Source organism: Sycon ciliatum, chromosome 8, assembly GCF_964019385.1.
Source record: "Sycon ciliatum chromosome 8, ocSycCili1.1, whole genome shotgun sequence".
In the NCBI taxonomy this organism is placed as follows: Eukaryota; Metazoa; Porifera; class Calcarea; order Leucosolenida; family Sycettidae; genus Sycon; species Sycon ciliatum.
The window spans coordinates 18,427,787-18,440,442 of NC_088650.1; the positions used below are offsets into that span (position 1 = coordinate 18,427,787).

General features: G+C 47.3%; 1 protein-coding gene across 1 annotated transcript; it reads right to left on the bottom strand.

Annotated features, from left to right (window-relative positions):
• Positions 1-552: 552 nt before the first annotated feature.
• On the bottom strand, positions 553-12,565 carry LOC135823219 (uncharacterized). The gene is made up of 4 exons (XM_065336066.1): positions 12,318-12,565; positions 6,510-7,411; positions 3,918-4,366; positions 553-1,170 (listed from the first exon to the last, which is right to left on the bottom strand). The coding sequence occupies exons 2-4, from the start codon at positions 7,360-7,362 to the stop codon at positions 1,063-1,065; spliced, it is 1,410 nt and encodes a 469-aa protein (XP_065192138.1). The 5' UTR covers positions 7,363-7,411; positions 12,318-12,565; the 3' UTR covers positions 553-1,062.
• Positions 12,566-12,656: the final 91 nt, after the last annotated feature.

Below are 12,656 nucleotides of genomic sequence, written 5' to 3' on the forward strand. Positions count from 1 at the left end.
TGTGTGTTTCTGAACATTCAAGCGATGCCGACGCGGATCCCGCGAATATTATTATTATTATTACTAGTATGTCAACACGAGTACAGTGTACATGATTGTACTAGGATGATTGTGTGCACACTCATCATATGTGTTGTTCATACTGGATTGTTACTCAATGAAGATTGAAATCCGATCTACTTGATTCAAGTGAATCAAGACTATGCGCCGCCTATACCTCTGAACATGTTAGTAACACTTGAACACCGGACTGTGAAATGGTGCAGGGCGCACGGCAGCCGAAGAAAGAACAGACTAGAATGTTGCCAGGTGCAGAATACCTGTATGCACACGGCGGTTCAACTGTGTAACTATCTAGCTCAGACAGTTCTACATGTGAAAAAATTAAGAACGGTCAAGGCTACGACTATGAACCCCCCCCCCCCCCCAGTTCTTCAGCACCAGTCAGTACATTTAAAGTCACCGAGTCGGTCATGTGATCCTGGTCGGAACACTGGAACCGAAATGGCCAAAGCCTTGACCATGCACCACCACAGTTGAGCATGAACCGGAACCAGCTGTGGGAATGATTACCCATGCACTTGAGTCAAGTGCTGAAATGAATGTTGGAGATCACTTATATGTACATACATGGACACACACACACGCCCGCACATATGCACATGAACACACGCATACGCGCACGCGTGCACACACACACACACACATCAATGAATCTTGATCATACTACGGCCGGCTTGAACAACACTGAATGCCCAGATGATATCGGCCCAAAGAAAGTGCGGGAAAAGAGAAGATAACAGAAAACAGCCAGCGAGTTGAGCAGCATTAACCATGGTGGCAGGGTGAAACACTCAATTCAGGACTTTGCTTTGGGGTCTAATAAAGTTTAGCAGCACAGCATGACACTGCGGGTGTGGATGTTGGCTGCATCAAAACAATGTTGGGACAATCCTCGCAGCACCTTGCCAAAACAATGCCGCGCTACAGGCTTCTCGCCACAGAACACACCTTTCCGAGTGAGAGGTCCGAAGAAAGGAACACGGCAACTGTACTGCTGTGTCATTTCAGGTGCTTGTTGAACATTGGGATGTGGCAGGGAAAGTTGCAGTCCAAACCCTGGACACTATTAAACTTTGTCTGCTTTCGGTTGCCAACTTCCAGGTATATCTATGTCAGAAGAAAGGAGAAAAAAAGAAACATAAGACCAGTCGATTCAGGGTCCAGAGTACCAGTACAGGTCCTGGAAATTTCACGTTCGTTCGTGATTCTACAAGACCGAAGTGATGCTATACCAGAGAAAAATTCCACACAATTTCCTTTTACCGAATGTCCGCACCTTTAAAGCCATGGAGGTCTATTCGAATACAATGCCAGTCTCATTTATAAAGCCATGGGCCTCATAAATGAAATGATATTTGAAGTACGTTTTGTAAAAAAGAAGGAACAAGTACTATACTGTATGGAAAGAGAAAAGGACCTATAAGTTACTACTTAACTTATGACTAACAGTCCACCAAGGTAACGAGATAATATACAGTCAGAATGTCTCAATATCCTTCTCAGTTGTGTGACTTGTTGTCGCACTATCTGACTGTACATTATTCCCGTAGCTATGCAGAAGACGTTACTTCAGTAACGTCTGGCGCTAGCCAGGGTCCACACAGCTTTAATTTGGTATTTGTTTGTTTGTGTGTTTGTTTGTTTGTTTGTGTCACGCCTGGCGCTATCCGTATCTGACGGCAAAAAAGCATAGGATGTTATAAATTTTTCAATTCTCCTATCTTTTTTTCAGGCATATCCTGGGATTCGAACCCGCACTATCGCCCTACATGCATTCCCCCATACACTTCGCATTCATACCCATTCTTCCAAGTTGCTTCACGTTATGATCTTGCGTTTGAAAGCCCTATTTGAATATTGCGGGCAGCTGTATGTGGCCAGCTGTGTTTGATGGTACGGTACGGTACGAGAGACGGTGTCGTATTACCCTCGATCGTACCTGTCCCGTACCTATCCCCTACCGTACCGTGCCATCAAAGACGGCTGGCCACAATGCATATTCAAATAGGGCTTTCAAATGCAAGATCACAATGTGAAACAACTTGGAAGAATTAGTATGTATGTGAAGTGTAGCGGGGGATGCATGCAGGGCGCGCGATAGTGCGGGTTCGAATCCCAGGTTATGTCTTAAAAAAAAGGATTTTTTTAAAGAATTTATAACATCCCTATGCTTTTTTTTTGTCTAGGTCATCAAGGCAAAAAAGCATAGCGTAGGGCCCCGAGCTTCCAAGCTCTCTCGTCTCATTACCTTGGCGGACTGTTAACTAGTAACTTATAGGTCCTTTTCTCTTTCCATATTACTATTGGCTCAACACCTGAGTTTTACTATACTGCAAGTCAACAAATATTCGGCAAATATTTATTTTCGGCTATTTTCGGCCTGATCATATTTGGCCGAAAAATTGTTGCAGCCGAAATTTCGTTCTGCAAGGTTCAGTGTGACAGTGTATACAGGCAGCAGCAGTACAGGCCGAAAATTTGTTGCAGCCGAAATGTGTTTTAGGCTTTTAGCCCTGGGAGGCCTAAATTTGAACGGGCTGAAAATTTGTTGACTTCCAGTACTAGAAAACTTACAGCCCAGCAGGAAGGGTGAACAAGTGGATTTAGATTGAAATTTCTGTGTGGACTTAGACTTTTATGGCATGGCGTAGTGGGTGAGTCATTTTCCATCTAAAATAGCAAGGAAAGCAGCTGTGTTTCGAATATAAGGCCATGGCTTTGAAGGCGCTGACATACGGTAAAACGGTAGTAGGGCGCACCAACCCGGTTTCAGGGGAAAGTGCGAAAGCTTGATTGGGAATGTAGGAGGAAGAGAACGTGTTATCTTCCTCGAACCAAGACCATTCGACTTAGCACACGGAAGAACTGGTTACATTTTGATTTTAGTCGAATCATGCTTCCTCTTTCAGTGGTATATTCAAAAAAGCCATAATCGAAATGCCAAAATTCAGCATAGGCTAGTACCAAGAGTCCATAACCCCAAGAGTGTGCAACTCTGTACATGGGGATCCAAGCGGCGGAATTCCAACATTACGTCAAAAATGACGTACACGTTCGTTGCGTCTGTACTACTCCCTGGTTCCAAGCACCGCGGAATGCGGAGTTTTGTCCTCTGTGCCTCAACGGCATGATGTAATGTTGGAATTCCGCCGCGCAGTGGGCCTACAGCATCCAGACCGCAGTTGCACACTCTTGGGGTTATGGACTCTTGATAGTACTGTAAAATCCCGCCAGAGCGCCCCGTCTCTCCCATTCGCCCCTCCCTGACTTCTTGTCAGGGAAGTGATTGATTGTATCCTCGTAAAACACTGTGATGCCGTACAATTCGTACTGTGCTGCAGGAAATGTACGCAACAGTGCCCACCCTCTTGGCCAGGGATCGCACAAACCCTGAGTTTCAGTGGGTCTGTATGGCTCCTGGCTCTTGACCTTTGGTCGGTGTACGAGATGCACAAACAGATTTCGTAGGGTGAGTACTTATTCATGTAGTACTGAATGCGGCAAGTAGGATTCGCCCATCCGGACCTACTCGAAGGGTGGTGGAGGTAGGGGCGCTCTGGCGGGATTTTACGGTACATGTACTACGGTACACAGTCCACACTGACCTTTCTTTCACGGTTCGCATGAGACCCGATCAGACTGAGTTTTCTCTGCGCATGCGTAAGCACACAGGATGTGCTTTGCCACACCTGAATCTCACACTAGCTATTACAGGCAACCACCACACACATCGCATTCAAGAAAAACATTTCCATCGGAGGTGGCGAAATTTCCATTCAGCGACAGTAAAGTGTACACTGCTCAATGTCAGAATTCTGTGATGCAATACATGATTACATACAAAAACTACTCACAGGAATCACATAGCATCCCTGGGCTTTCAGCGCCAACACCTCCAGAACGGTGGCACCATTCGGAGCGCGCGCGGGGTGACGCAGTAGGATCTTCTCCGACAGTCCGAGACACACCACGACACTGAGGCGGTGTCGCCTCGCTGCTGCCATGTCTATCGTGAAGTTGTCATACAGCTCTGCGGGACAATCCCGTTGCAAGTCGACAGGACGGCAGGCAGCATCAAATATGGCGAACGCCTGAATAGTCACTCCGCCCACTAGTGCACAGCCACCCGCGTACTTTTGGCCAACAATGGACGACATCATCCGGTACAAGCGACCCTTCTTCCCTGGCGAGCCACACCGCACAAATGGCTGCATCGCCTTTTCTTGGGCCTTTGTGAGATACTTGTCCATCAATGGAGAGGAATCGGAGAGCAAATGAGCTTGAAATAAGAGGAGCTTGTTCGCTGGACATAACAACAATATATATATAATCAGTACACGTCCAATGCAAATCAGAATAGCTACACTCGAGCTGTGGACAACATCAGAACAACTACGGAAGTAAATACTAGGGCTCAAACGGTCACGGTTTTACCCCTAACGGTTAACTGCTAAGCTAACGGTCGGTTTAACGGTTATAACCTATATGCCACGGCAATCCTGCGGACTCTTTTTCAACCGTATACTCTAATTTCAGAAATTTTCGGTGCTCAATATTTTCGGTATGAGGGCAACAGGCTAGGTTAGGTGAACAGAAATTTTCGGTACAGAGAAGCAGTTCCCTATTGGATTATGTGTGTTAGTGTTTGTTCGGTGTATTGAAATTTTAGGTGTGAAACAGACGCATCGAAAGTACCGAAAATAGAAGTACACCGAAAATTTGTGAAATTACAGTATTTGACTATACTCATTCAAAAAAATGTACCCTATTCAGTACAACGCACACATGTACATTCTCTTGCATGCTCATTCATACATACTCTCACACCAAGAGACCAGATATGACCGAGTTGACAGCCCAGAAATTGCGTACGCGTGCGACAGCCTGCGAAAGTGCATACTTTGCAACGACCTGATACTTGAAAAATTGACTGAAAAGTTACTGCATAACCGTTATCTTTATCGGTTAACCGTTAATTCTTCGTAACCGGTCTGCAACCGGTTAATCGGACTAACCGTTTGAGCCCTAGCAAATACCCAGAAGAGTGGCCTACATATCCAAGGTCATAGTATCTGATCCAGCCAGTCCCGCCTTTGCCAGACCTTATTTCGAAAAAAAGGTTGACCCAAACAATTCCTGCAATTATGGTTTTTCAGCAATATCAATCATTTCCAGTCAAGAACTCAGATGGTGAGCCAAGGAAAAAAACTGTAGCATGGAAAAAGGTGGGCACAAGTTATGCGATCGAGTCCACCAACTAAACTAGATTTTGAACAGTCAGACGTGCACAATCTAGCACAAAACTGACAAGGAGTACTGAGACATTCCACGGCATGAAAGTCAGTTTTGTGCTTGTGCACGTCTGACTGTTCAACATCTGGTTTAGTTGGTGGACTCGATCGCATAACTTGTGCCCACATTTTTCCATGATGCAATTTCCAGTCAAATATCCCATTTGGCCAGACCACCTGAAATCTCGGTGCTACGGCCCTGATAAAGTAAACAATTCCTGCACTCCATAGGACTAGCCAGTGTGGCATCAAAACCATGGTAACTGCTTCCAAGCTATCAAAGCATCATCCTGTTGTTCGCTTTTACCACACAAATCGGCAGCGTCTTTCTGTTTCTCAGCGCAAAAACATCACCATGCATAGGCACGGCAAAAAAAGATATGGCGAGTATTTAGAATCAGCTCAAAGCGTGTTGCCCAGAGTGTTATTGGTAGCAAGAGGCCATGACTCCAAGAGTAAGCAACTCTGCACAAAGGATCTGGTGCAGCGTGCTGCCTGCATTAGGCCGCCACGAACTGGTCAATCAGCCAGGCCATTGCATCGTTATTGATCTGCTCCGGTTTCCAGGTTCCAAGTCTGCTTTTCTCAGAAACTTTTGTATGCGAGGTATCACTGAGAGTGCATTGCCGCTTGACGTTTGAACCTACCGTATCAAGCATGAAATCATTGCATCTAGAATGTGAGAAACTCAAACCCAGACATCTTGATCGCCATTTCACCACGTAATGCAGGCAGCGGGCCACGCAGAGCACCCGCAGCTCAGAGATCAGAGTTGCACACTATTGGGTTCACAGGCTGTTGTTGGTCGTCATTAATAACAGGGTACTGAAATTTCACAAATTTCGGTGTACTTTTATTTTCGGTACTTTCGGTGCATCTGTTTCACACCTAAAATTTCAATACACCGAACAAACACTAACACACATAATCCAATAGGGAACTGCTTCTCTGTACCGAAAATTTCTGTTCACCTAACCTGGCCGTTTGCCCTCGTACCGAAAATATTGAGCACAGAAAATTTCTGAAATTAGAGTACCCATGTAGCAGAGGTAGATATAGATGCGAGCGGGGTACGCAATACATGAAAAAACTTGACGTCACAATGAAGTGTCAGCAAAGCAGCAGTAACACAAGCAGGATTGCCTTGTTACTTACGCTTGGAGTTCATAAAGTCGTCGGTGAGTAAATCCAACAGTCTGGTAGATTTCACATCACATAACGTGCAGTAAAGAAGAAGGGTGAGGGTGCTATACGGCTTGGCCTCAAAGTCAAAATACCTGGATACCAAACGCTGTGCAAGCATTTTGTTGGGCATATTCAATCGGAACAAGCGATAAGCAAATTCAGATAAGCCATCACTCGAGCTAATCCACTTGACGTTAAGATTTTGCACCAAAGTTGTTTCAAAGGCTGCTGTTTTGCAGGAACATTGTGATGCCCAGTAGAGAATCCGGTAGAGTTCAAGATGGTTGCTTTCGGCTACCCAGGTGCTAGGTGGCATCTGTGCAACATGATCCAGTGCACTCGTTACCAGCGCTCTGATATCCGAATTAGATGATACGTCCGGACTGATGGAACACTGCCGTATCACACGCTTCACGACAACGGGACGGTCCGTTTTCTTGATGAGATCCTCCGTCAGCTTGCGACGTGAGCGCACATCGCATGATCGAAAGTGGTCCATTCCGACCAGATGGTGGTAGCATTGTTGAATAGTGTTATCCACACCCTGAGCATTGACCGCCGTGTCCGTGATGTTCGGGTCAAGATCGGCCGGCTGCCGCGGCTGGCCAGACGCCGGCAATGCGTGCGCGGTGGCAGGCGCGCAACGCAGAGCGGAACTGCTCGAGCTCGACGCAGCTCTGCACGGTGCTGCCGCGCCGGCCGTGCGCCCGTCCATGCGCTGCCGCGAGACGACATGGCACGAGCGGCCTCGGCTCAATCCCCTGAACGACGGAGCCAACGTCCAGCATACTGTCCCGCTAGTGCTGACACCTCTCCAGGGCATGTCCAGATATAGATATAGCTTGGCGTACGGTAGGCTGCCTGGCTACAACCTGGGAGGAAACAAAAAGACAAACAAACAGACAAACACCCAACAAAATCAGTATTGAGACCAAGCCAGCCGGTAAGGCACATGAGCAGCAGTTAACCCAACATCAAGTGGAGGGGGGGGGGAGCATCTGCTATGTACATTATCGCAATACTAGTGAAGCCACGGGGTGAAATCGTCTACATGGGATTCTGTCGCAGCCAGATCCAAACTTCTTACACTGGTAAGGAACTCCCAACAGTGTGCAGGGGCGTCACAGGGCATTAGGGAGTGGTACGACCGGGGGTCCAGGGGTGTTCCCCTTGGGAGAAAAATCGGATTTTTCAGCCCCGAGGTGCGTTTTAGCAGTCTTTTACTGCTTTTTGGATGAATTGGGTGGACCATCCTGGACTAAAATTAGTACGACCATGGTCACACTGGTCGTACCGTGTGTGACGCCCCTGTGTACACATCCACAAATATCACCACCATGGCCAGTTTCCAGAGCAGCATCATCTCCGTCACGCCATACGTATTGCTGCACCCAATACTGTATTGTGCATGATGGTCAATCTCGCATCTTGAATGCACGCACAGAGCTGATTACGTCAAGACAAATGACGCAATTCTGACCAAGATTGGTCACAGCTGCGCACGCGAGCCATCCATCGGCAGTTGCACACCCTGGAGAGTGTTGTACTCTTGATGGTCCTGTAGTACATGTACATATATTGTATTATATAACTCAATAGGGCTTGAAAGTGCTACGTCACAGCATAGCAACAATTTCAAAAATTCAAAAATTGGATCCACTTGGATCCAGTTTTTGTATGGATCCAAGCACATTTCAAGCCGTCTTACTCACAGCAAGGTGATGTAACCAGTGAAACTGACTGATTTGGCTACTGGGCCATGGGGCGGGGTTACAACTGGTGGCGAAGTAAAAGTCACCCCTGCATACGACATGAGTGGGTTGCTATGCACCCACACACTGAGGCAATAGCAAAGTCACACCTTAGTGGATCCAAAATAGAAATCTGATGTCAACTTACTACTCCCTGGCCGTTTTTGACGTCATCACTTTCAAGCCCAATACTAGTTCAAAACTAGTATTAGATAAACCTTGTTATAGTTCACGCATATTGTTAGTGTTTCATGCTGTCAAGTGTCAATCTAACCATATGTACATACATGCACAGTAACACCTGGTTTAAGCGACCACCCCACGGTGCAAGCAAAAGCGGTCGTTGAAGCCAGGTGGTCTTTGGAACCAGGTCCCATACATTCGTGACATGTCGGATTGTGTACATACATGTGCATGATTGTACTTCCATGTACTCGTATTGACAGGTGTGGAGCATAGAATACTTTCTGCAGCAAAGCACGCCTCACTCAAGTGCATGCAGCGCATCCTGCACTGCATGTTCCTTGTCACTTCTGTTGACTGCATGCACATGAATAAGAGCACACTTCAACCCTGTTGTTGTCAAACATGACAGCCAAGATGGCACTTTTGGCTAGTTTTGGTCGCTGTGTGCAGGTCCAATATGGCACCTGGCACACTAAAAGCCGGTCGCTGGTCACGCAAGGCAGGTGGTCGCTGTATCCAGTGCAGTTTCTGTGTAGAACTGTCCGTGCATGGAAAAACGGTCGTTCAAAGCAGGTGGTCGCTAAACACAGAGGTCGCGTAAATCAGGTTTTACTATATGTGCAGCAGGCATGCCACTTCACCAAGTACAGTTGCGCTCACTGAAATCCGACCCACCGCACAAAACCGGCGCCCTGGACCAGTTCCGATTACATCAGTGTGCTTGTCTGCGCATACGTCCAGTCGCACAGTACATACCACTTCCAGGACGTCAAGGTCCATGCATGTTGAGGGTTCGAATATGCACTTCGGGTCGGACTTCACCCAGCACAACTGCACATGTGCATGTACAGTGCGTATAGGTTATAGTGTGGTCGACTGGTCGTGTAAAAGAATAATTATACTGCCTACAAGAATGAACGCTCGGCATGTTTTCATAATCATATAAACATGGATTTATAGTGAACATGTATTCTTACAAGCAATTTTATCCCATAGTAGAATATATCGGTCCTAAGAATGGACCTTGTGTCGCGAAACATGCCAGATTAGTACAAAGTGTATCGCCTGTAGTAATTACATCTGTCCATTTCCGTTCTGATCTGACTCTCGTTGCGTCGTAGTGCTGCAGATTCAACTGTTGTGGTCATGTAACTCATGTTGCATAGCCACATGGTAAGCCTAGGCTGTGGCCCTATGGGACTATGACCAGCGACATGCACAGAAGTACTGCGTTGCATGTACGATGATCTTCCTGCCCATGCGCACATGCATATGATATGCCACACTTGATTTATCGTGTGTAAGAAATAGCGGAAATAAGAATAGAAAGTCGTTTTTCAAACACCCACGCTATAACCGATACCAAGAGTAGATAAACAAGAGTGTGCAACTCCAGCTATGGGGTCTGCGACGGCAGAACTTCACATCACGTGATGAACCCGTGCACTCTAGTGCATGATAGATACTGGGTTGTACGCAGCCCAGCTTTGGGTACAACTCTCTTGTGGTCACTTTGCACTGTTTGCCAGCATAACCTTTTGAACCATGTCACGTGATGTGAAGTTCTGCCGTCGCAGCACAGCATAGAGGTTGTGCAGGCAGTTGCACACTCTTGGGTTATGTACTCTTGCCGATACCTACTGTATGTGCAAACGGCCACCACGGGTTTATTTGCTGAGGTGGTAGAAAGTAGATGGGTTGAGTGCAGTGCCACTTCCCAGTTGTCTTGGCTGATACTATGTCTGGCTTTCACTGCGACAGAACCTTGCACACTCAGGCAGGGAGGGGTGTGGATTCTCCTCTAAACAACAAGAGCCGGGCGTATGTACACCACATACATAATAATTCTAGTAGTAGCAAACATGGTCTTTCTTTGGGCTCGTTCAGGCTAACGTGAACACACTGCGGTACGGAACAGCGTGTAACTGCCAGTGCAATTCACACCCAGTGCGCAGGCCGCACTAACTTACATACCAGGGGTTGGAGAGATGATCAGTGGGGCAATGTGTCGCAGTTTCACACTGTGCAAATTTCAATTGGCTTCCACCTCCATACAGTCTGCTCCTCATACTCATACAACCCAGGAACTGAGTGAGTCAACACTTGCCAACTGCATCAATGAGATATCGAGAGGTTTCGCACGTTAGTAAAAGCCATGGTCGATCTACGGAAAGTCCTTACGTATACTGCAAGCGGATCTGTGTTACGCCATTGGTTTTTGAACTACATAGCTGCCCATGGCAACTCCGGACGCGAAGGTGCACGAGCCACGGGGAGAGAGTCATCAATTTATCCTCCAATCCACTTACGGAGTGCCTCTGTTAGTGGAGCCCCAAGCACGTACTTTTTTAAAATTTTAAAGAAGACAACTTTCCGCCTTAATGCTTTAATTAATTAAAGTGCAGTGCAAACTCGCAAATTCACGGGTTTTTCCTATCCACGTAAGTAAACTTGCTCAACTTTACGGAACCTCTCTATTGTCCTCTCTGCGGAGCCAGGCAGCATGTCCTCTGGTCGCTTCTTATGCATCAGCTGACTCACCATCCACACACTTCCGCAGACAAAGAAAACCGAAATTCACAACTTTTTTGAAGTTTTTTTTCGAAAGAAGGTCACCGATCCTGGTGTCCAGATCATGCTTTCTGCCGACTACTGACTCGTAACTGACGTTCACCCAAACCACTTCCTTCACAACCTAAACTAGGGTCATTGGGGGACGATCGCACGGTGAACGTTGATCTCCTGAAGCGGAATTCCAACGGCCCTGAAGACAGTGCACGTATGGATGCCACTCACGAGCGACATGCCGATCGTACAGAAATGTGCCAAGTTCTGTTGTCTAGAGATAGAGTATCTGCAATTCTGCTCAGTCCAATGTCATGAATAACGTAGCACCCTGCTGTGCAGACACACAGGCTACACAGCAACCGGCGCAACAAATCGGTTGCAACGAACAGATTTGTAGCCAGGGATCTCTCACCCTCAATGTGCATTGCCGGTTGTGATTCAGTCTCCAGTTAAGTTCTTACTGTTGTGTGTTGTTGTGTGCTGGTGTGTGTGTGTGTGTGTGTGTGTGTGTGTGTGTGTGTGTGTGTGTATGCGTGTGTGTGTGTGTGTGTGTGTGTGTGTGTGTGTGTGTGTGTGTGTGTGTACATGTGTGTGTATGGCTGTGTGTGTGGTGCATGTGTGTGTGTATGTGTGGGTGTGTCACTCACAGTAAGTAGAGCAGCTGTGCTGAGCGAGGCAGCCTTCATCTTGCTGCCGCGGACCTGGACAATTCAGCGTCGACAACATGGTCACCTCGGATATGACCACTCGCGCTGACCCTCGTCCGCCTGAGCGCGGAGGAGTTGCAAATCCCCGCTCAGAGCTTAGCTCGCAGCATGCACCAGCCCCTCGGAGGTTCGTGCTGTCTCTGGGAACCTGGAATGTGAAGACTCTTGTTGAGTCCGACAGCGGCGTGAATACGGCTTCAAGATAAAGAAACAGCCGTTCACGTCCCGCCGGACTCGCAGGGCCTCATGCCGCGTCCCGAAGACAGCACTCCTTCAAGTCGCCCTGTTTGGGGACACATAGCCAATTGTGGCAGTGGGCGAAGGAAGGAAGGTGTGTGTGTGTGTGTGTGTGTGTGTGTGTGTGTGTGTGTGTGTGTGTGTGTGTGTGTGTGTGTGCACGGGTGTGCGCATGCGTGTGTGTGTGTGTGTGTGCGCGCGCGCGTGTGTGTGTATGTTTGTGTGTCCAAGCGACATCCATGCAAGATCAACAGCAAAGTAAGATACGTAATTCTAGGAGTAGTAATTCTAGGAGTCTTCAGAAGCCGGCGCGTTAAATTTCGACTTACGTTTGATGGAGAGCTCGGAGATAACAGTTTGTTTCTCCTCATGGAATGCTTCTACCCGTAGTACATGTACAGTGGGATCCGCCACATAACCTAGCCTGAAGTACCGACGTCAAATCTGACAGCTGCGACATTCTGGCTTCTACTGACTCAGTACTCTCTTCCTGAACCACCCTCACCAGCTTTACTTATGAAAAGTGAGAGTTCATTCTCCTCCACAAAATAAAACCATTGTAGACCATGGTAGACTACTACAAAGCGTGCATGTCTGCATGACCATGAATCATGATGACCTGGCCTGATGACGCTGATCTGAGCGCTGTGTGAAGCTATGGATAGACC